This window comes from Lytechinus variegatus, chromosome 4, assembly GCF_018143015.1.
Source record: "Lytechinus variegatus isolate NC3 chromosome 4, Lvar_3.0, whole genome shotgun sequence".
Classification (NCBI taxonomy): domain Eukaryota; kingdom Metazoa; phylum Echinodermata; class Echinoidea; order Temnopleuroida; family Toxopneustidae; genus Lytechinus; species Lytechinus variegatus.
The window spans coordinates 35,769,171-35,795,119 of record NC_054743.1 but is presented as its reverse complement, the minus strand read 5'-3'; the positions used below and the strand labels follow the sequence as shown (position 1 = coordinate 35,795,119).

Here is a 25,949-nt window from a genome sequence, read left to right as displayed (position 1 = left end):
GTAGTTTGAACGATGGTCCGTTCAACACTTTCGATTAAAATATAGAAATAATAATCTGGGCCCCGTCTTGCGATTGTTCCAATCAATCATAACTCTATGGAAACCCATCAGTGTTATAATTTTTTTTCCAGAAAATTTGCAAAATGTCCTTTGTAAACAAAGGAGAACACGCCAAATTGTCAAGAAAATGATGAATGCATGAATATACATCATAATTGGAAAACATTTTGAACGAACATGCAGAATAGATGTTGACATTGCTAGCCGTCCATAGTTGCGATTGATCGGATCAATCGCAATCAGCAATTATAAATTGTTATCAATGCTGTATGTTGAGGAATTAGTAACTCGGTAGGAATTTCAGTACCTTTAAACTTTTGTCAGTGAAAATCACTGACTGAAATTTTCCCATTTCACCAGATTCCCTGGTTCGTAGCAGGAGCAGTTTGGGTCTTCAATGTAGACCTAGAAAAAATTAACTCTTTCCGTCCCAACCCAAATGTACATTAAAGATTAGACCCCTTGCCAGAAAATCTCTGCAAAAGCATCATAAAGTGAAGAGTTTGGTAGGAATGGCTTTTTCTCCCTTTTGCAGCGAAGGCTCCAGCTATTGGTAGACCAATCTGGGATTCTTAAACTAGTCCGTTGCTCATGATCAGAGTCAAGAATTCGGTAGGAGTGGCTCTTATAGTGTCCTTTTCCAGTAAGGTTTCAGCTGTGGGGTGGTAAGGGGCTAAGGGCACTATTTCTCGCAGTAGGTCTGTTTTTCATGATCAGAATCAAGAATCTTAGAGGAAAGGCTTGTCCTTTTTTAACGAAGGTCCAAGCTAGTGTAATAGGTTTTCCATGGTACACCATGTATCTTTCTTGGGCAAGTGTCCTAGCTATTAGTAGAGCAAAGCAATCAAGGATTCTCAAACTAGTCTCTTGCTTGTGATCAGAGTAAGAGTTTGGGAGGAATGGCTCTTGCATGTCCTTCTCCAGTGAGGTGGAAGGACACAGGTTTCTCTGATGCCTATGATCAGAATCGCGAGTTTGGTAGGAACGGCTTGTCCTGCGTGTCCTTTTCCGGTGAGGTATCGGCTACGGGGTGGTACATGTAGGTCACGAGTTCCTCTGGTGCCCATTATCAGAGTCGGGAGTTTGGTAGGAACGGCTCCTGCTGATTGTCCTTTTCCAGTGAGGTATCGGCGATGGGTTGGTAGGACATGGGTTTCTCGCAGTAGGTGCGTTGCTTGAGGCACATGGCTGACAGGAGAGTGACTACCAGGATCACCAACCCTGCGGCAAGACAGATGCCTAAAAGATAGGAGCAGAAAAGAGAGGGAAAGGAATTGAAACAACTACAGTGAGATTATAACAGCATAATCATTTTGCAAAAATTGTGTTCAAATGCCCTAACTGTCGGTAAGACATTGATTTCTCTCGATCCTTGAGAAAATGTGGCAATAACAGATTCCTACATGTGTAGGTGTGAACCCTGACCGCATAAAAGAGAGTTCACAAAAGGACCAACACTACAGCCAATTCAACAAATCCACCCAAGTATTTAACAAGAGGATCTGTGGCTCGCATGAGGGGCTGTACACAATTATAATATCCTTGCCGATGGAATGTCCATAAAACAGTAAACAATTACTATACTGGACTATTGACAAAAATGTAGAATAATTACAGTTATTCTGATATAATCATGCTCTTGTGAGTTATAATACATGTAGCCTATATGTGTTTGAAGAGCCAAGAAAGCAGGATAGCTTTTGAATAGGTATACTATGATGGGAGCCCCAAGGTGATTTTACATGATTTTACATATGATTTTAAGCTCGTACTCATGACATGCTTAAAAGTTTACTCAACTGAATAGTTAATCCGTTGATTTATAATCTATTACTCTTTCCCCAACTCAATAATTTGCTCCATTAGATTATTTTTGTGCCCACATTAAAAGCCAATAGAGCTACTAACATACATGTAATTGAAGCTGAGGGAACAAGTTTATGAGAACAATTCATACACTGCACATGTTTAAATCTATGAGACTGATTAAGAAATCAAGGTGATGAGCTGAAAAGTCTTGGGATTGAATGAGTAAAAAAACATAATATGCTTTTCACACTGCATTTTTTTGCATTTTTTTTTTTTAAAAGATATATATGACTCATGATTTTGTTAAGTTAGTGGAAAAAAGTGAAAATATGAAGTGTAAAGTATTATATATGATTTGAAATGTTAAATTGAAATGTTATGTTCATGAAATCAGAATAAAAAATTATTCAAAACAAAAAAAAATTAACCCGGATAAAGGTGGGGCTAGGGGGAGGGGGGGGTCGTAGCCCCACCAATTTATTGGGGTAAATCTAGCCCACTTCAGTTTCATAGTAAAGAGTTAGCCAGCTTATTGCGGTGCTAAGAGATATAGTGTGCAACAAAACCAGGATGAGGAAAAGTGGGGCTAAACATGAGCCAATCACAGAGTGAGATATTGGTGATCAATCACGCGCTGTGTGGTAAATTCATCAATATTCATGAGCTGTGTGATAGTCCGCAATTGGGGCGCAACCCTGGCTAATGAAATAGCATAGGGTTAAGAAAGACCAAGTGAAACAAAACAAAAAAATTGTACATGTATGGGGTTAAAAACAGTCAAATGTAGGTAGTGTAAAAAAAACATATTAGGGATCTAGTTGTGGTAATAACTGAAACAGGGGGGAAGGGGCCGGGGGGGGGGGCTCCATAGAATAGAATGACATGGGAAAGAATGAATAAAAATCTGTCAAATGGAAAACTGCCAAATCAAAACTGAACTGTTCCATTCTTCATTTCTAATGAGTGGGTTTATGCACTACTTTATGAAAAAAAATAATAAGTCTGAACAAAATTATGATGAATAAAAGTGGTCATGACTCCTTGAACTTTCCCATAATACTTTCAGCATTAAAATGGATGGGATTCAAAGAAGCTTTACGAAGCCCCTGGATCAAGAAATTGATATCTTGCTTGACCTTTTAGACACTACAATAGTCCCCTTCGGGCAATGGTCAATAACTCTACCGGCACTTTGATATGGATATCGAAGGCAAATGTTTTATTTCCTTCAGATAAACAGAACAGATATGAGGTAATACATGTACTTTTTCTTGTGGATGCAGATCAATGTCTGTATGTCCATGAACGTTCGAATAAAGTTTATTGCTGCTCAAACTTTAAATTTCCAAATTTGAAGGGCGTGTTGAAGCTTTATCTCTTCCTGGGGCCTGTTGCATTAAACTTTTTTCCTGAGAAAACTCTGGTAAATACTGAAAACTAAGGTTAGTCTGATTTCTGCCATTGAGTTTAACACAGGGCAAAAACTCTGATAAGGACAACCTGAGTTTTCTCAGGTAAAAAGCTTTATGCAACGGGCCCCTGGAAGAATTATCCCAATGTGATCTTGAACCAGGTAGTCCCTATTCAAGGCCTATGGCATACCTACCAAATTACAAAAAAAAATCCTTATTGGTATGGAAGAAAACATCTTTCTTCTCAGGCAATTATTACATATCCTTTTGCTTTTATTTCTGTTTCGAATAAGACACAGAAATATTATTCGATCTGATGAATCTTAATGGATGTGAGATATGCTTTGGAAACTACTAAATTAAGTAGTTCAACAGGTTTAAAGTCTATATTAAAAGTTTAGAATGTATACAGGGCAAGGCAGGTGGGGACACAGTTAATACTATTTGTTGGATGTTGTGGCAAAGAGTCAAATAATGTGTCATCTAAATCTCCAATCTCAAAAAACGTGTTGTAGTCTTTGAATCTTTTTTTTTCATCCATTGATTCTCTCTGAAAATTTTAATTTTCAATTTTTTGGGGGCATGTACATGCATCTTGTGGCCCTCTCTTGGTGATGTTTTCACTTTTTTTTCTTATAATAAATATGGCCTTTTGCGTAATCATCTTCATAGTGATTTAATATCAGAACGATAAAGATATATCTTGTATGAAATATTTATTTCCAAAGTGGTAATGACTATAAATGTGCAGGCACTGTGTAAAAAAAAATGGATCCATGACATTTGCTTTGACAGCAACTATTGCTCTGCTCTAAATTCCACACACTACATTAAATCGAATGGCCAACTTCAACCCTGGGTTTGACACTATATACCCTACCCTAAACCTATTCACAAACCCCTATTGCAACCCTAACCCCTGTCTTAGACAAAATTATTAAAGCCCGGAGAGAGTGGTTCAGGAGTAAATCTCACTTCACAAAAAAACCCAGATGTCTTTATCATATTTTATTTAGGTGCAGTGCAATCAATATGGATTTTGAAATTTTTATCAAATAAAACACATTATCATTTTATATCTATCAGTATCATTAAGTACTGTTAATGCACTATCATAATGCTGATAGGCAAGTATAATTTAATATTAAAGAGGTACCAGTATGCTTTGATAACATAAACAGTACAAGTGCATCGGATTGGATCACGCAATGAAAAAGCGATGTCCTCCAATTCTAAGACTTAACTGCACGTCCATGTACATGTACGAGCAATTAGCCAGCTGCCTGAGATGAAATACTGGTTACCAAGGCAACCGATTTTAACTGCCATCTTAGAACCGAGGCTCCGTCAGACTAACATCTATAGAGTTCACTGCAGAATGCACGTACAGCCATACTCTACTATTACGTGTTTGTACAAATTTTCAACAACACTATACTGAGAAAAAAATTTGTTAAACACGGAGTTGCAATGATGCTCTAAAAGCATCATTCTTTCTATATCTAGGCCTGATACATAATTCAAATGAAAGTAAACATTTCAGAATGCACAAACATGACACAGGTCTGCCTGAAAATTCATTTTCATCAACGACCATTAATACTGAGGATTGAAATTTATGTTAATGAGGAGTTGCATTGATAACTGTATTAATTACTCTACTGCCTGATTCAATCTTACAAATAAAAAACAGATGAAACTGAAAAGTGAGATTTATTGAATTGATACCAGATATGTAAGCATCATTCTTTCAATATACTGTATACATGTACATGCATATACCAGTACATTGTACATGTACATGTAGGTCTGATTTAAAGATAAATTCCAGTTCTGGTAACGATCTCAAAATGACTTTTTACAGAATCTAATATAATGACCACCCAAGTGTCTGTTTGTATGAATAAAAAATATGTGCCAAAGGATTCTGGAAGAAATTGTGTAATTGCTGAGAAATAAGCAAAATAAGCGCAGATTCGGTCACTTCCATCGGGTCTTTATTCCAGCAAACAATAATACTCTGTCCAACATGTGGCTATCTGTGTTGGTGATCTTCAGTGTGAACATTTTTCAGCGTAGATTTCAAGATTTCACAAAGTTCAGTTTATGTAACTGTACCAGATCTAGATCCTCAATGATATACTGACAATTAAGCCTGGTTTTACAGACTTTCTCATGAAATCAGTGTTTACTGCAACTACTGGCATTTCTCTTTAAAAATCGAATAGAAGTACATAATGCACACACAGTGTACATACATGTGAATGTATTGTAATGTCTGCTTGTAAATTCATGTTCATCAATAAATGGGCCTACATTAATACTGAGAATTGAGATTAATTGGATTGCATCAATCCTTTCATACATATCAAATACAGGTGAAATTATTTTCATCAGTAGGAATCGGTACATGTAAGCCGACATGTTAAAGAATTTACCAGTTGTGGTAACTGTCTCAAAATGAGTTCAGAATCCAATTAAATAATACCACCAAAGCTATTATACCGGTATACAAAATAAAATATATGTGCCAAATAGCACTGAAAGAAAATGTGTAATTGCTGAGAAAGCAAAATAAGCACCGATTTTTCCATCAAATGTCGGGTATTTTTCGAAGCAACATTATTCACTGCCACACATACTGTATATGCTTTTCTGTGTTAGTGATCATCAGAATTATTGATTTTGAGCTAAGATTTCATGATTTTACAAAGATAAGTTTACATTAATGTACCAGACAGACCTACATGTAGATAATTAGGCCTAACCTTGATTTAAAGACTTTGCCGCAACTACAGTCTACTGTCTTTTACCTTTATAATTTAATATCATTCAAAAAGTTTGAATCTCACAGGACAAGAGAATTCTGTTCAACTTCAGCAAAAAATTTTTTTTTCTTTTTCAGAAAGATGTAAATAAGTTAATGTATGCTTTTCAATTTGGTCTGAAGAAATATTTCTGGGCAATTATTCAATTCAAAGAATGCTGTTTTATGCGGAGTACACTAGAAATTGTAAATTTCTTGTGTACATGTACATACAGCTGCAACCATTGCAGTTTGATAATCTTAAAAGTGAGTGGTGTGATATTATGTTTCACATTTTCACTTTTGGTTGATACCATGAACACAGCTCTTAATTACATGCCATTAGAAGGAATCAACCTCTTGTTTTAAAGTGCTTCTTATTGTCCTTTGGGTAGGTGCAATTGAAACTAATTATGATTATTCTTTATATTCACAAGACTACATACATGTATATCTTATCAAACAATCAGGTCATCAACATATATGTACATGTATAGCTGTACTAACATGCAATGCAAGTCTAAAAAGAAATTGTATGGGCTCTACAGTACATGAGGCATCATAGGGTATAACAATGTGGAAATGATTGAAGAAAAAAAATAAAAAATGTTGCAGATTTGGGGTGATTTTGAAAAGAATAATGGTGACCCCACAATGAGGCTTTGAAGAAAAAGCCAGTAATATGCCATTTTGGACACCTCTATGATGTTTGTATGTACAGTGTGTTCACAGAGTGTGGACACCTCTATGATTGTTGTACAGTGTGTTCACACAGTGTGGACACCTATGATCGTTTGTATGTACAGTGTGTTCACAGAGTGTGGACACCTCTATGAGTGTTGTACAGTGTGTTCACAGAATGTGGACACCTCTATAATTGTATACAGTGTGTTCAGAGTATAGATACCTCTATGAGTGTTTATATTCAAGATGTTCAGAGTGTGGACACCTCTATGAGTGTAGTACAGCGTGTTCACAGAGTATGCTACCTTCATGAGTGTTTATATGAACAGAGTATTCACAGAGTGTGGACACCGAATGCTTACGTGTGTTCACAATGTGAACTATGTGAATATTTGAATAACACTGTTAAAATGCATAAATTCAACAATCTAAAGATTATTACACACTGTATTTTTTCAAGGATAAAATAAGCCAAATGCCCCCTCCCCCAACATCTATGAAAACAAAACTTCAATTATACTTTTTTTGATAGAGGGAAAATATAATCACATTTTTTATCTTTCTGGTATGCATATTTCTCATTGTAAATTTTTATTCCATATGAGCAATCAGATCATATTCAAGTAAAATTATCATTTAAATTAACAAGTTTTCAAGGCATTTACATTTCCAAGCCACGCAATTCAATTTATTTTTTCCAAGGCCCTTTTAAAGCAAATTACCAACCAGTAATCTATATCTGGTGGAAATATATCAAATACAATTCAAAATTCAATGATGAAATCATTACATTCATTAAGAAAATCATACACCGTTGCCTTCCTGAATATATGCATATTTTTCAGTTGTGATAAGCAAGCAAGGTCTTGCAATGTAATGATCTATTTGATGATCCATCACGCCGCCACTACGCTCTCTGTCAGCAAAACAGGGCCGCATTTTGTCCTTGCCAGCATGTTATCAATAAATAAAATCAATTCTACAGCCAAAGACAGCTCTCAAAAATAGTGATGAAATTAATATCCAGGCGCAGGCATCCAATTCCGATCCTTTTCTCTGATATTGCATTTTGGGTGGGGTTTTCACGCACAGGAAATGAGATAAAAGTGGTGTTGTTTTGGGGTTATGCTGCATGTTTATTGGATTCGAGAGTGGCAACCGGCAAGGGTGAAAGTGGCAGGATTCATGATTTTAAAAAAAGTAATATATGTAGCAATGTTCCTTCCTGGGGCCAACCAAATGAAATTATTGAAGTTTACATCAAGAAAGGTGGAGTACACTACTTAAATAAAACCATTTTTACCCAAAAAGGGTAATTGAGGTTGATCACAGTAGGCCTACCTTTTCATTAAATACAAGCACTTTGAGCTCCTGGTCAGTATAGTGCCATTAGTAGCATACATGTGGTAATAGTAGTGGTAACACTAGTAGTAGTAGTAGTACTAGTAGTAGTAGTAGTAGTAGTAGTAGTAGAAGTAGTAGTAGTAGTAGTAGTAGTAGTAGTAGTAGGAGTAGTATTAGCTGCAGTAGTGATGGTGGTTTGGTAGTAGTAGTACATGTACATGTAGTAGTACATGAAGTAGTACATTTAATTTTTGTAATACCTGTACAACATGTGAGTACAAAAAAAAATTGACACCTCACAAATCCCCAATTTAAGGAAAAAATATTGATTACCTGAACAAATACAATGTATATGTAGTATGTACATCATTATTGTCTGAAAGAGTGTCTTCTCCCAAATGATTTAATAGGCCTACTGTATGTCTTCACGCTTTAGATAATCAGTAAGTATTCTTTGCAGTGATGTAACTTTTGTTTTGTGCCAAAGTACATGTAAGGCATGACTGCAATTAATGAATCAATGATGTCACAATCCTCAAGGGTTGCATTGAAATTAAAATCCATGGCAAATCACCTTTTCAAAAATTGACATTAGAAATATTATATAAACTTTAGTATTCTCTTAATTTGCAATTAAAACTCATGTAGGATTATGACATCATTGACATCTACAGGTACATGTAGATTCATTCATTGCAGCCATGCCTTTGGCTGCCTTACTTTGGTGCAAATCAAAAACATCACAGTAAAAAATTCCTCCTGATTATCCAAGTGTTCATTCATATCACATACATACACATAAAATGGTTTCATTCCAATTTGGGAGAAGGCCATATGGCCATGTGTTTTAAGGTGAGCCCACATATGTATCGTTACATTTGAACGACAAGGACAGAAATGATTAATGGGATAAAACTTTAAATACATGTGATATTTGGGCGTATTTGGTATCATGTGAAAGGGAATCTTTATACCAATTACTTGAAAGAAAAAAACCCTGAGATTACTTCGTTTACCAGAAATTACTGTAAAATCAATTGGCCATTTTTGCATGGTGGTAGACGAGGGTAGCATAGAGTTTTATTTCAATAACAAAACTAAATATTTGACATCACAGTACCCGATATGAAATAGTTGGGGGTTCATTAGCTTATTCTTTTATATACCAGTAAGTATTGGAAAGTGAGTAAAATTTAGACCTTTTTAATTTGAAGAATACCTAATTACGCTAATCATGAAGTTAACACGATATGAAATGTATTGTGGGTGTCAGATGCGACCCCCCCCCCAAAAAAGAGAAAAATTTGGATTAACTTTATACACATTCAATAAAGTTTTTAGAAGCTGCAAAAATTTCAAAAGAAAAGCACAGACTAAGTTTGACAGTGAATACTTTGAAGTTTCTGAATTGTCAGATTATTCTGGTAAAATAACAGATAGCCAGTAAACCTCTTATAAAATTTTATTTGCTGGAGACTGGTTTGCAGAAAAGCCCTCATTCGATGCCATTTACCCTTTTTTTCTTCTTTATGGTACATCACACTGCATGATTTTAGATGACACAACATCACAACGTGGTGACACATTTGGCTGGCACAAAGGTGTTCAGAGAATATGTTTCACAATCATAAAAATTACTAGAGGAGGACACTGGTACAAATGAAGATGACACTAAAAAAGGGGCAATTGTGCCCGAAGAATTTGTTTCATATAATATGGCATTGCCAATGACATCCAATCCAGTACCAAGAGACCAGACTTGCATGTCCTGCAGAATGTTGAGCAAGAGGACCATATCTTTCAAACATGGCACTATAAAATAACCTAATCGGAGTGTTTTTGCCATGTGTGAGATGAATTGATTATAATGTCAGTTGTTTTTGTACAAAAAAACTAAAGCCATGAGAAGTTTTCAATGTGCATTCATATTTCCCATATATTTAACCTCTGGGGTGGTATTCTGATATCCATTTTATCTCAGATAAAATAAGATATTTTATCTCCGTTAGATCAGTGAGATAAAATACCCTTAAAATCTCTCTTGGTGTTCTGAGAACAATTTTATCTTCATTTTATCTCTGTAAGACACACCTATTTTTTAATCAATATCCAATCAGAAATGCGCTTTTATAGCTCTCTCATATCACTCAACCAATGGAAATCCATTCCGCTAGGAGGGGTGGCAAAGGTGTGAGATTGCGTCAATTTATTGACTTCACATATGCTTGCACTATACGCTTGCAAGCGGTCTTTCAGAGATTTCTTTTAGACAAAAACGACACTACTCTTTTCTTTTTTCGAAGTCTATTTTGCATCTTTTCAAGCATCATTTTATAGACAATATTAGTCCAGAAAATTATTATGAAATACTTCCTGATTGTACAGGAATAACTTTAAGGTGTTGGTCTCAATGAAATGAATGAATATATAATTTTTCTTCACTTTCTTGTCAACATTTGGAGTTCATCCACCTAGAAATATTGACGAAATCAACGTCACAGAGATAAAATAGCCCACCGTCTTTTAGGTTTATTTCATTTTTTCTTCAAAGTAACTTGGGCGCAAGCACATAACCCGCGTTGCAATGTCCAGATACACGATGGGTATGTCTACGCAGCCACTGTTCTGTTGCGTATAGATACGCAAGATAAAATTTATATGCAAGATAAAATTTTAAATTTTATCCGAGAAATAAAATGTCATCTCAGAATACCAATTTCATTTTAAGAGATGAAATAAATAAAATAAAATATTTTAAAGATAAATGACCTCAGAATACCGCCCCTGATTTGTTTGGGGGCGGTATTCTGAAAGCTCAATTAGCGGTCAATTAGCGCTCAATTAGCATTTTGGTATTCTGAAAAGTCACTTAAGTGCCCTTTCCTTATTTGGCAGGGTTGCGTTGCGCGCACTTGCAATAGTACGCGTTTTGACCGCGCAAAGACTTAATTGAGTAGTTACGAGACTTTTGGTATTCTGAAAAGTCTCATAGCGCTCAATTAGCGGACTTTCCAGTGGGGGAAGATAATGGTGATAAGAGGTCCATTAAGTCTCATCATATCTTGATAAATGTGGCTTTCATTTCGTATAAATATCATCAAATCGGTTTAATAATAGGAGGAAGGAAGGAGGAAGGAAGAGAATAAAGGAGAGAGCTAAAAAGGGAAAAGAATAAAGGGGAAAAGGTGGTGTATAGAAACAAGTAAAATAAGGAATAGGGTCTTTGATTGAACCCCATACTTTCATGTGCCCAGTCAGGCTCCACCTTGACCACTCGGCCACGTCACCTCAGTTGATTCTCTTAAATGGGACTATATTTGGTAATAAATAAATTAGAAAAGGGGTAAAAAGGAGACAGAAATATTTGTGTACTTATAGGGAAAATATGACTATTATTTTTTCTATATTTTCTTTAATTATTAGCATCGTAAACTCTTTTGTTTTGCACACTTTTTTTGACAATAATGAAATTGCCAAATTACGATAGATGCAGCAATGTGCATGGTTGAATTAAACCTTGTTTCTGACAATGAAAAATAAGCATAGACCCCTTTAGTATTTAAACGAATATATAGAATAAAATACAAAAGAAAAAATAGTGAGTGCTGCCATCGTTTTCCCCACCTATAAAAACCTATAAATGTCATAACGTTTCAACATCCAATATCAATAAAATTTCGGCTTTTTTTATTATGCTTTTTTTATATTTAAAATATGTTTATTCAAATTTTGTTGGAGAATATTTCTCATATAAATGAAAAGTATGTAGTTTTTAAAATAAGTAGGAATTAAGTTAAAGAAGAACCCCCTCTACCATGGCCCCGAGACAGAGGCAAATAAAAATTATTGTAAAAAACAAGAAAAAGAAAAAGAAAGAAAGCTACAAATGGATTCAAATAGAGAGTTGTGAAAATCAGAACGCGTTCGAAAAAAAGAGAAAAGCACAAAGGTACATTAAATGAGAGAGAAAGGGAAAAGACAACAATTAATTTTAACAACATAACAAACCTCTAATCTCAGATGCAAATGCTTTAGCATTTCAGCAAAAAATCTTTTTATCAAGATCGTGGTGCAGTGCACCTGCAGCAGCCGGGCGCTGCGCTGCAAGGCAGCAAAGTGAAGAGACACTGCGCGCTAGGAGAAAATTTTACGTTGTAAGAGCGCATTTGATTGGCTAATTCGGCTCAGTAGGGGAGTGGCCTAAAGGGACTTAATTGAGCGCTAATAGAGTTTTCAGAATACGAATTTGGAGGTACATTAGCGCTCCATTAAATGGGTAACTTAAAAGGATATTTTAAAGTGGAAACTTACGAGACTTTTCAGAATACCCCCCCTGGACTCTAAGTTGTCATCTTTGCTCCACCAGTCTTTGAGCCAAGAGATGACAAATCCCATGGTATGAGTCAGATGAAATCATTTTTTATTAATAACCACTGTATCATATCATAATGTTCTTGTAAGTGTTTGCAAGTATATTCATGCAACTATTAGGGCAAGACTATATTACATTGGGGGGGCAAATTAGGCATACTAACCAAAAAAATTGCGATATGAAATTTTGTCTTGAAAGATGATTGCACAAAATCTAAGCGTTATACATGTAAATACAAGTTATACATGGAATTGGAAAGATATGAAATACGCATGTTATTTTCCTACAGGGTGTAAAGTTTTTCTAATTCTCAGATTTATTGGGAAGTTATAATTGTTTTCACAATTTCCACCACATTTTTACCTCTACTTTTGACATTATCCTATTCCTTTTCTGATTCAATTTTTTCATTCTTTTCAGAATATGTATATCAATATTGGTACAGGATGTCAAAACATAAGAAATACATGTACTGTATGAGTCTATAAAATTGTGCGATTTGGGGGGAAAATTTGAGTTGTAACGGAAACGGGCCCTACTCAAAACGCATACAATAATCATGTGTTCATGACATATTTTCACTTTAAATATTTGGAGATTTGTGAGGTGTCAAGTCTTTTTTTTTTACTCACATGGTAGTAGTATACTCTAGTAACAGTAGCAGTAGTAGTTCGCAGTCATAGTAGTTAGTATTTTAGTATTAGTAGGTAGTAGTAGTAGTAGTGGTAGTACTTACATGTAGTAGTGGTGGTAAAAGTAGTACTGCTACTACATGTAGTAGTGGTGTAAGCAGTGGTAGTGATATAATCAGTAGTAGTAATAGTAGTAGATGTACAAGTAATAGTAGTACATGATGTAGTAGTAGTAGTAGTAGTAGTAGTAGTAGTAGTAGTAATACTTAGTAGTACTACATGAAGTAGTGGTAGTTGTTGTTGTTGTAGGAGTAGCAGCAGAAGTAGTAGTGAGAGTAGCAGTAGGCCTGCATATGCAGTCTAGATCTGATTGCTTGTCTTGATTTTTTAAAAGTTATTCAAATCAACTTGTTGTGATACATGTACATGTATGATATGAATTTAAAAAGGTGAGCAAAATGTTTACTCTGGACACGAAAGCTTTTGCTGTGTTCAGTGTGATCTACATGTACATGTACATGTACGGTACATTATAAAATTATAAAGTTCAGAGTAGTTCTTCATCAAAGAGGTCAGTCGGGGCGTAAAAACAAATGATGGCCTTGGCTTTTGAGTAAAGTTCCTTTGTAAACATTGTGAAAAATCAAAACATCCACAAAGTATTATGCTGGTCCTTTATCTGAATTTGTCATAGACTTGTCTAGACCAAATAGATTTTTTTTTAAATCATCATTTACATAGTACATGCAGGGCCTGACTCTGCAGACTACAAGCATCATCATGGAAACGGGCAATTAATTTAACTACGTAGAGATAATGGTGATTGCTTTTAACATATCACGTTCTGCAAACATTTTTTAACCATGGCACATGTAGGTAGTATAACCATAAAAAAATAATTAAAATCAATGGTATCATTTCAGCCCTGTATCATTTCAATAATTTTCTAGATTTTAGATACGAATACCCAATAGCATGAATAGCCATTAGAGAATAGATCAGCCAGCCAGGAATTTTATAAAAAGATATATCGGATTGTTTGCTTTGCATTATAAAGTACTATAAATCATCATTTTCCAACAATATTTTGAGGGGCTGGAGATATAAGGTTTACACGTTGGCAGTGTACCATATGATATAATGAGTCAAGACTTTGAGGGGGGGAGAATACAAGGAGGGGTCCCATTAGCTGTGAGAGAGCAAAGCAAGGCAGCAAAAACATAATACCTAATAAAACTGAACAAAATGTTGTGACAGATTTTAAATTTGTACACCAGTGTATGGGGGAGTGTTTGGGGGCACCGGTAATTCAATTCCTAGCACCAGGGGCATCAATATAAAAATCTCCATTTTGATATTGATTTTACATAGTAAGGAGACAATTCACCATGTATATTTACTTTAACACATTTTTCAATTTTTCTATAGATCTGGCAATTATTTTTTTACAAATCATTCAGATTTTCGTGGATTTTGATGAATAACATAGGTCTACATGTACATGTAGGCATATGTGCACGACACTGATATTTAAAATTAATCATCATATATACATGTACTTGATGTTACTATGCAGACCTGTCTATTGCAGGCCTTTATCCCTCTATACGATGCATAGTCAGCCCCTGTGTGCATACTGTACACTGTACTTATTTTTGTTCATTCTGTTTTACCTGCAAGGCTACCTGTACCTGTATATTTTAGTCAATAAAATAAGTTTTTTTTTGTCTATGGATAAAGATAACAAAATACTTTTATAATGTATGCAGCAACATTTAGTTAATATAACTTAAACGATAAAGCAATGGTTTCACAACTCCTGCATCGATTGCAAAGTGTCTTCTCAACCTCATCGTCACAGAACCAATTTCCAAATTGCTACCAGTACCCTCTAATATCCTAGTTAACAACAATAAGATGTCAATATATACTGTCCATGCATTCAGTAATGCAGTTGCTGGTACAATCTAGTTTTAAGTACACTATACTCTTGCCCAGCACTCTAATTCAGTTGCAACCGCAGAAACCACAGCTCATACGATTATCATTTCAATAGCCGACACTTCCTTGATGAGACAAGGAATTCAATGTAAATGGCTGGAGGGAAGTAAAAACCTTCAATATTTTTTTCATCCTGCACGGCAATGTGTACAGTTTCTCGAAATGTGGGATGCACAAATGCAAGAAAGCCAAGATGAAGAATGAATGACCTTTTGAGACTTGGCAAAAACTCCATTCATTTCGTGTTTGGAGATGAACAGTGTAATTTTGTAAACCTTTTATGAATATTTGCATGTAAAATCTGTGTGTAGGCTATACCAAATAAGCTAGTTTTACTACATGGCATAAAGGTGGACATTGTACATACATCATACATGTACATGTAGAAACCATAAACATTACCACGGTCACATATCAAATGAGGTTGGAATAATCTTAAATATCCTCATTTATCCGAAGGCTGAGTGTAAAAAAACACATTTGGCATAAAAAAATCAAATTTCAAAATGTACATGTAGGTTGAATTTAATATTTGATTTTGAATATATTTTTTTTGGTTAATACATTGTATGAATTTAACCTGTACAAATATTAGTATGGACACTTCTTCATATACATAAAGACTATCTTGGCCCATATTCTGAAGTCGGGTTTGACTTACATGTAAACTCAGGTTTATGGTTTAAGTATGGACAGCCATTGTTACATAATCACTAACAGTAGAGATATCATACTTCAGCTCATAATTCAGCTCTCAAATCATTCATAATTGAGTAGAAAGTATAAATAGATGATTGTCTTCACATCGATGAATTAGGAAAGAGCACAGTAAACATAAAGAAACATGCAAGTTAGTGAAAATTTTGATATTTTGGCTTTCCATACTTAAACCACAACTTTAAACCTGAGTTTAAGTTAAGCCCGACTTCAGAATACGGGCCAATGAATAATCACTTACCAAAGATGGTAAACTTTGATATGCCCCCTCTTCCACCGCTGCTCCCGCCCCCTTCAGGATTCACATTACCGCCAGCTTCATGTGTGGAGACACCACTTGGCGTGGGAGTTGGCTTGGGCGCCAACAGCGACTGGACGTTCTCCCAGCTGCCGTTGTTTGGGGAGGGGTTGATGCCTAGAAGATGACACATGAGGGCATAGACATTGGTGCTGCTGAACGGCTCGGCAACGAAGCCCTTCTTGAATGCGGGGCCATGGGCGATGAAAAACGGGTGCATCGACATGAGGTCGTTGTTGTAGCCATGTGTCCCTAGATGCGCTGTGGTGGAGGATTACAATAAGATTTGAAAATAACAATAACTTAAAATATATTAATTTGTCGTACTATTACCAGTCCAGTACACATATAATTTTTTTAATCAATATGGAACTAAATTACATGTACATGATTTAAATTTTCTCTATACTGTGCTTCAATGAAAGATATGAGTCTTTCACTCTATATGGACACAATTTGAACATTATTTGAACAAATCAGTGCTGTAATATTCCAATTATAAATAAACTCAAACATGAACCTCTATCTCTAGTCAATTTTGTTTTTAAAACTGCAATCTAACTTTGACATAATCTGCATGAATTTAACCCAAATCTATTATTTTCTTTTGAAGGCTTTCAACAACTCATGTGTGACTCCTCAATATTTCTGCTTTGAACATTGTCAGCCAACACCAAAAAGTGGTGTCTGCCTTAAATTGGTTTCAAATTTAAAATGGGTGTAACATTACACACACTGTAATTAGCCTTTTACATTAATAACACTACATGTACCATCCTAAATCTTATAGACCTCTATTATAATCTTTTATTTTAATTAATTTTTTCATCACAATAATACAATGTACAATAACCATCCCATATCTAATCTTTCAATTATTTTTTTCAACACTACAATACAATAACTATCCAATATCTAATCTTTCAATTAATTTTCTCAACACTACAATACAATAACCATCCTTCATGCAGGGCTTGACATCAGCAGTGGACGGGGGCAACCTAAATTTTGAGTCGGGCCACCAAAATTCTGTAAAAGCCCAAACTTGGTGGCCCGCTGAGGCGACCAGAGTTTTGATTAAAATACGTAATGTTTTGATTGTTTTCGAAATTGTTTCAGGAACACCAAATTTGCTTTGCGGGCCACCAAAAATATGAAATTGAGAGGGACCATTTGGGCCACAAAGAAAAACAGGTTGGTGTGGAGCCTTGCTACATGTATAAACTATAGGTACACTAGTTTTGTGTTACTATTTTGTGTCCTATATGTCAATCTCTCAAGCATGCCATACAATAGACCAGTTCGTAGTTACTTCAAGGGCAATTTTGGTCAAATGACCTTTCATTTCTTTCATCATGATAGGCAGATTTCAAAGCAGGGTATTACGTAAGCTTGCCTTACATAGCAGGATGAAGAAATTGAATAGACCAGGTGACTAGAATAGCACACCAATGAACACTTAAAGGAGAATGAAACCATTGGAACAAGATAGCTTGTGTGAAAACAGAAAAATCAAAGAAACAGATCAACAAAAGTTTGAGAAAAATCGGACAAATAATGAGAAAGTTATGAGCATTTGAATATTGCGATCACTATTGCTATGGAGATAGCAAATTGGCAATGCGACAAAGATGTGTGATGTCACTTGTGAACAACTCTCCCCATTACTTTAGTATATATTTCACTTGAATTGCCTCTTTTATCACATCTATCCATACATGTAGATCATGTGTTCTTTCTACATGAGGGCATGTAATACATATTTTTTAAGAATACATCATGGATAAAGAGTTTGTATCATCATAAGAAAAAGCAAAAAGAGACATTTTGAGGGTATTTTATAGTCCACCAAAGGAAAGTTGTTCATCAGTGACATCACATATCCTTGTCGCATTGCCAATGGGAGGATCTCCATAGCATTAGTGATTGCAATATTCAAATGCTCATAACTTTCTCATTATTTGTCTGATTTTTCTCAAACTTTCTTTATTCTTATTCTTTGATTTTTCTGTTTCTACACAAGCCTATTTGTTCCAAAGGTTTCATTCCCCTTTAATGAAGGTATTTGTTGCATTCCTACTTTGAATGCATATCTTAGCATGTTGAACAATGTACTTGACAAACTGTGAAATACCAGTCGTTCGTGGAAGCATACTTGTTTTTTGTGGATGTAAATGAAAACGACAATTCAAAAGAATATATGAATAATCAAGACATCAAAGTTGGTGCTTATCTCATTAGATTTTAAAGCACCATGTCTCTTGAGTACAAATGACCTTCTTCTGATCATGCATCGATTGATCATGCGCAGAAAGGAACTACGAACTGGCTTAGTTGTGACAAGAACTTACTTGATTTGTACCCTGTTCTGTTGCTCATGATCTGCCAACCCTCTTTGGCAACCAACAGAATGGGTGAGATGCGACGATTGTCCCTGTAATGATATCTTGAAGGGATGTCTTCTTTCAGGTAGGCTGTCATGTGTTGGCTCTTGCCATGGAATCCTTCATAGATCGCTACAGTATCTTCATCTTTAGAGCAGGGATTCGAGGGAAGATCAAAATGTTTGAGGCATTACTTCACAAATATCATGAAATGCACAAATCTTGGAAAATTTAAAGGTTGATTATTGAGGTACACTTCAAGTACCGGTAGTCGGCCAAATGATCAAATTACTAACCTTTTAACAAGCTTCAAGGAAAAGCCAGTTTCCCCAGGTTTCATAATAAAATGCCCTTCATTTATGATGAACTACTTCCAGATACTATTTCTTTCGTCATATACATTTCAGTTATAATAAAAAACATTTCTGAAAATGTATTCTATACATATGTAGGCCTACACTAAACAGAAATGAACAATGTTTGGTGTGTTTGCTCATTTTCAACCTTATTTACATTTTTTTTTCTTCTGCATCATATTCCTTATTTTGTTTTGACAGTCACTGTCCGAAAACCTCCATGTTTACAAAAATATTGACATACATGTACTGTACAAGTAATAGATTAAATACTGTAGGGGAGATCGGGGTAGCTGGAATGCAGGGTACATGTAAGTTGAAACATTGTAATTTTCTTTAACACCTGTGAAATAAATTTGTGCAATACTGCCCTCAATTTATTGCTATTAATAATACAACACTGATCATTGTATTAATAGCAATAAATTGAAGGCAGTGTTGCATAAATTTATTTTACAGGCGTTAAAGAAAATTACAGTGCTTCAACTTACCCCACATTCCAACTATGAACCCCGATCTCCCCTACTATGTTTTGTAAAGTTCTATTTGTTGTTGTTGTACATTTTTGGGCCTGTTTCATGCCCTAGTAGTCTGCTCAGTAGACACTTGGTGTTGAGAACTCAAAGGTAGAAAAACTGTTAGGTAAAGGTCTAGTGATTCTATTTTTAAGCTAGAACTACAAAAAATGTTACAGTCGGAAATTTTGAGATATTCTTTAAAGTTTCAATTACGTCTAGAGTTCTACATTGTGAACTTTTATGGTTTATATGAAATGATAACAAAGAGTTGCTTTTAATCTTTGACTGACAATTAAGGCAACTGAATCTGTATCTCACCACTTTCTGGCCAAATACTCAGGATTGGATTGTTATTGGTGGTGAAATAGGGTAGGATACTAGGGTCCACAAAGCTTTCGACCACAAGAACTCTGTCCGGACTTATCGTTGTCATCCCATGGTCCGAAGTTATGATGACATTGATCCGATCATACAAACCGCTCTCTTTCAGTCGACGAACAAGATAACCTGCCGTCTCATCGCACATCCTGAGTATGGGCAAAATCTCTTGAGAATCCGGCCCAAACAGGTGGCCAGAATGATCAGGTTCATGGAAATACAGAGCTCCAAAATTCACTTGGTCGTTCACAAAGTTGTCCACCATCACGTCGATGCGTTTGCGGAATGGAATGCTTACGTTGTACACTGGGAAATAAAAATCGGGTAAAATCCCACTGAAGTTGACGTTCCCGCTGGGCCATAAAACAACAGAACTTTTGCCTCCTTGCTTTTGGTTTGCGATCCAAACTGGCTCGCCTCCGTTCCACCACTTTGGGTCTGTGCTTGTCATTTCAAAGGACTGGTTGAAAGCTGGATCAAACATTCTATTTCCAGTCACTCCGTGGGATTCTTCATATAGTCCTGTTACCAGGGTAAAATGATTTGGAAACGTCTTGGTAATAAACACATCTTTGATATATCTTGCTTTCACCCCTGAAGCAACAAGTTCGTCAAAGTTTGGAGTGTCCACTTTGGTGAGATAATCCCAGCGGAAGCCGTCGAAAGACACAATCAATACAAGGGGCTTTGAGGCACTGGCTGCGGTCGGCGCCCCGGTGGTCTCCCACCAAAAGGCGGCCAGGACTGCGGAAAGAACGGCTGCTTTTAAAGTTGTCATCTTTTTTTTGAATGACCACGAGCAAAGGCAAAGAAAGTCTTGGGAGAAATGGCAATCACACTCAGCATCCGTAGGATTGTGATTGTACTGCGATGGTGGTCAAATGTGGTGTAGGCCAAGTTGTGGTTTTCTGTTTACTTTTTGTGTAAGCCTTCCCTCTCGACATGACGACAGACATTTCGATTTCGCAATCGTAATAGCTTTAGTAATTCTGCTAGCTATGCGCGCGTTGTGTGCGTGCGTGGCGTGCGGCGCCAACAATTTTTTTTAGAAGCAGAGCCCGGCCCCCCCCTCTCTCTGTTTTCTTTCTTTTTTCTCTGTCTTTCTGACTCTCTTCTCACATCCACTCTTTAATCCTCATTCAATTATATCCCTCTCACTCTTCTTCATCACGCGTGACTTTCCTGCTCCCGATCAAAGTCAATTTCGACTCCTCTGAAAACTGGTCATGATTAAGATCTTGCTTAATCATGACCAGGGGAGCGTTTCATGAAAGTACTTGTCAGACATTTTATCCGACAAGTCGCATTTTATCCGACAGTTACTATAGTAACAGTGCTTCTCAGCCAATCAAAATCCTGAAAAGATGTCAGATCTGAAAACTTGTCGGACAAAAATGTTGATCAAACGCCCCTCAGTTTTTTAGAGGCGTCGATCTTTGGGGGGGGGCATGCAGGGTGGCTATCGCCCTACCAAAGAAAATATTGTTGGGGGCAAGCATAGCGTTTTGCCCCCCCCCCAAAAAAAATAATAATAATAATAATTCCGTAAGTGCAAAAGGAAAATAAAAACTACAGTTAACAGAGAAATTGGCAAATCAACCAAATACGTACCGTACGTACAGTATAAAATTTGGTTTTTACATCTATAGTACAAAATGCAGCGCTCTCCGCGCGGGAAATGATTCCATCTATCATTGGAACTTTTGTTAAGCTACATCTACGCAGGAATTTCAATATATTGGCATTATTTTTGCCAATGAATAAACAAGAAAATCGCAAACTTTTTTATAGGCGGATCCAGGCGAGTTAAAATTTCCCTTTTCATGACAGTTTTATCATGAATTTCGGCTCGCAATTTACGCTTGTATTGTTGAAAAATATGAACCCATGTATCATTTCAAAATTAAAATAGTCGGTGCTTAAATTGTCCACTTTTCAGGTCTTAATATCAACAAATTTCGCGCTCTTATAAGGTTTATTAGATATATAAATAAGATAATAACATATCCATTGATTCCTAATAATTACAATGTCCTTTTTCAGAATGGAGTTCTTAAGTTTAGGAAGAGGAATAGGAAGCTAGTCATCATTTTTTATATTATGACAAACTGTTCATAAAAAGTCCCCATTCTAGGTCAAAAATGAAAATTAAAAAAATTCAGCTCGCGCTTTTCGCTCACAATAAAATTGTAACCGTAGCCACTTCACAATTTACCGACACAGTGCTTGAAATAATGCTTATTGACCCTTCAGATCGGAATATCACTTTTTTTCAGCTCGCGCTTCGCGCCCGCATTATTGATTTTCATATTAAAAGAAATGTATTTAGAATGCCCATATTCTAGGTCTAAATCTAAAACACGCGCACGCATGTTTATTGAGATACACAGTTCTTTATTTAAAACACGCTTGAATTATCCACTTTCACCCTCCCACTATCAATGCAAGAAACTATCAAATTACCCACCCTTTTCATGATTTACAGAACATAAATAAGTGTCCATTTTTAGGTCTAAATCTCACTTTCCCGCACGCGGATCGCGCTCCCATCATTGCTTGGTTACAAAAAGTGGCTAGAATGTCCAGTTCATAGGTCGGGATGGCAAACATTTTCAGCTCGAGCTCGCAGTAATTATTTTGTTACATATACGCATCTTGTTCAGGATCACAAACATTGCTCAAAATTTTCAAAATATATTTTAAATATATAATTACATACAATATGATATATATATATATATATATATATAATATAATAGTATACAATATATATATATATACTCTGAAAATGAATCAACGCTATTTTTTTTCTTCCTTAACAATATGTAAATGGAATTTTTAAAAGTATTCGAGGTCAATTAAGACATTAATTTAATGATTTCAGAATTACCCCACTATTAGGCCGCTATGCAAATTATCAGTAATTATTAGTTGCCATTCTTCCTTCTTCCTTGCCTGTGTCGAAAGTAACTTAGCAGGATCTCGGGATGAATTTACATTTCCTTCGGCATGTTCGGGGAAGATTTTGAGAAACCGGTAGGCCCTATTCTATCAATACTTATTTTTGTTCATTAGATCATGAATTTGTGCTTGCCAGTGGCGTACCAAGGATTTTCCACGGGGGGGGGGGGGAACTGTCCGGTAAAAAAATTTTGACAAGCAAAAAAAGCCTTCAATCACAAATAAAGGATTTTTCACCCAAAAAAAATTGACAAGCAAAAAAAGTCTTCAATCACAAATAAAGGATTTCTTTCAAGCTCGTCAGGGGGGGGGGGCAGGGATACATGTACGTCCTTTGCATGGGTTGTGGTTGTGGCTCGTCGGAGGGGGGGGCAGACTGCCCCCTCATGGTGGAGTCATTACCGTTACCCTAATTGAATCATGAAGAAGGGGGGAAGAAAAAACATGATGGTGGCCGACAGATATCTATTATGTACTTCATCCCCCCCCCCCCCGAAAACACGATATTTAGTTTTTAGGGGGGATTTTCAACTTCTTTTATGACAATAACCTATTCCTTATGACACGTATGAGGGCGTTATTCAAAAACTTGAATAGTATGCATGGTGCAGAGCGTGCAGAATCTTTCTATACCGATTGTCGACAAGAATTACTCGAATTTCACGACTTAGTATAGGGAACAATAGTTTAAAGGAACTGAATAACTCCTTTCGTTCGTCTTTTTTTTTACACTGTATCTTATTTGCGTTAGTTACTGTTAATCGAACCTTTCGCAATATTTTGTCAATCATTGTGAAAGTCAAGTCTACCCCAACAAATATTCGATTTGGATGAAGCGGGAACAATCTAATAGGCATAACTCTGATCGAAATCGGATACACGAAGATTTATTGTAATCATTTCTTTATTTCATAGAAAAGCAGTATACAAAATGAACAAAGAAAAAAGCAATGAAAACGTAACAAGCAAAACCAGGTCCATGAACCTATAATGGTTTAAGGCAGGTTGAAATGTACATAAAAAAGTGAAAAAGACATTAAAAACATTGATTGCAAACAAAAAACAATCATACATTTGTAATATCCTGATGATTTTTCCACATTTTAACATTTTTACAGATCCATTTAATATAAGCAAATGACGATATAACTGTCGAAAAATATTTTCGCTTGAGTGAGCACCACTTACTTTTGAAAAGTTAGTGAAAAATGATTTGCGCAGAACTTTGAAATAGTTATGCGAATAAAAGTAGACCTTAATCGCGAAGAACACGTTGAATTTAGCTAGTAAAATGATTTGAAGACATCTTTTACCCTTTTTGTTCCCTTGTCCAAAACACTTCGAAGAGTGCAATTGCGTTCCACCCCACTCCCTCACACACTGAGGCCATCGTGACGATATTTGCTTTACCACTTAACAATGACCTGTGATTTACATGAAATGGCTTATATGCTTGATTTTCATTTTGTTAATCATTGTCAAGCTTGGAAAAAGTGTGGAGAAACAAGTATTAGATGAAAAATAAAATGTAAACCCACTTTAAATAATAAAAACTTAGTGAAAAAATGCTGGAGAAGTCTGACATAAACTTTTGTTCCGAATAAGTTGTCCTCAGATCCAGCTGGCACAAAAAGGGTAAAGGTTGTGCTTAATATGTGTTGGAATATCAATTTGGGTGGCAAAATTGTTACAAAATGCTTGAATGTATCCGTTTTATTTCAATTGTCTAAAAGTGCAAAGGTAATATATGAGAAATGTTTCGCAGGGTAAGTTTGATTTCGCCCTTTCCCCTTAACACAGCGTGAAAACGAGCATTTCTGCGCAGATTTCTGCGAGTTTTACACAAATGGGCAGTGCTCACTCAAGTGTAACATTCTGTCAAAACTTATACTTACATTGGATAGATGAGACCTAAACCCAAGAATGTATATGTGAAAAAATTACCAACATGTTGTATAGTTTTTAATTCCCATGGCTTTTTCCAAGTGAAAACTTTTTTTGATACGCACTGTATGTGTCCACACCTGAGAAGTGATAAACAACACCAGTTTCGTTTTGGTCTAACACCAGATAGGTGTTAATACAACACCAATTAGTATTAAAACAGCATCGGTTTGATTCCAAACTGGTGTTGTTTCAATAATTCTCTGGGGAGCGTTTCATGAAAGGACTTGTCGGACGTTTTATCCGACAAATCCCATTTTATCCGGCAGTTACTATAGTAACAGTGACTCTCAGCCAATCAGAATCGCGGAAAGATGTCAGATCTGACAACTTGTCGGACAAAAATGTTGATGAAACGGTCCCCAGGTGTGGACATATATAGATTCAGGGCTGGTGTTAAATCAACACTTAGTTTTTGCAGTGTACAATAAAACTGGATAGGTAAATTTGCATTAACATTTCGGACTTTAAACGGGGACTTGCTTACATGAGCAAAGGTAAAGTAAACATGACATCGACAATGGAGCATTCAGTATATCCATTATGATAACAAAATTGTACATATAATAACGTAATGTTAAACATGAAAGGAAGGCAGAAAAGAAAACAAAAACGGATTCGATAATTCAGTTAATAATGTGAAACATAATGTGGATATGGGCTTTCAAAGCAAAATACCAGATGAGCTGAATATTGTAAATATAATATATGGATAACTTTATACCTGTAATATCTACAAAAGAGTAATCGTCACTTTATTATTGGCGTTCCCTTTTTAGCGTTCTACCACATGAAATATGCCTCCGTCGTAACGTACAAAAAATGTTCTTCGTTATTTTCAGGATGGCTACATTCTGTACACTCGATTGGGTAAAAATGCTCCATTAGGTTAATTATGTCTCCAACCAACATTTGGCATTTCTTTTGGGCATTTTGCCCATTCAGATTGCTGATTATTTTTTTAAACCTTTATTACTGGATGCGCTTCCCGCATTGGGTAAAATACTGCCCCAAATTGGTTGGACACATATATACCCTCATGCTGGTTCTGAACAAGAAAAAGGTGTGAAAAATTACACGAAACAACGTAAATTTGATTGAGAATTTGTTAAAGAAAGTATTGATAATAAATTAGGAGTTGTAAAATAAATATTTTTAAGAATGAACACATGAACTTCTCAAACCTATCCGAATGATCCCCGAGGTTACTGGAAAACAAATAAAATTCACTCTTTAATCTTACTTCACAATGATTTTATTCCCTTTTAATTCA

The 25,949-nt window shown here is 35.8% G+C and overlaps 1 protein-coding gene across 1 annotated transcript; it reads right to left on the bottom strand.

Annotated features, from left to right (window-relative positions):
- Positions 1-223: 223 nt before the first annotated feature.
- Positions 224-20,760, bottom strand: LOC121413938 (bis(5'-adenosyl)-triphosphatase enpp4-like). The gene is made up of 4 exons (XM_041606957.1): positions 19,712-20,760; positions 18,487-18,666; positions 16,079-16,396; positions 224-1,299 (listed from the first exon to the last, which is right to left on the bottom strand). The coding sequence occupies exons 1-4, from the start codon at positions 20,547-20,549 to the stop codon at positions 1,130-1,132; spliced, it is 1,506 nt and encodes a 501-aa protein (XP_041462891.1). The 5' UTR covers positions 20,550-20,760; the 3' UTR covers positions 224-1,129.
- Positions 20,761-25,949: the final 5,189 nt, after the last annotated feature.

What these genes read in the sequence shown, in the direction of transcription:
- LOC121413938 (XM_041606957.1), bottom strand. Translation starts at nt 20,549, where the DNA reads ATGACAACTTTAAAAGCAGCCGTTCTTTCCGCAGTCCTGGCCGCCTTT. An exon ending in GAGTATTTGGCCAGAAAGTG is followed by an intron (nt 18,667 to 19,711) that starts GTGAGATACAGA and finishes CCTGCTCTAAAG; the next exon opens with ATGAAGATACTGTAGCGATC. An exon ending in CAGAACAGGGTACAAATCAA is followed by an intron (nt 16,397 to 18,486) that starts GTAAGTTCTTGT and finishes CCTCCACCACAG; the next exon opens with CGCATCTAGGGACACATGGC.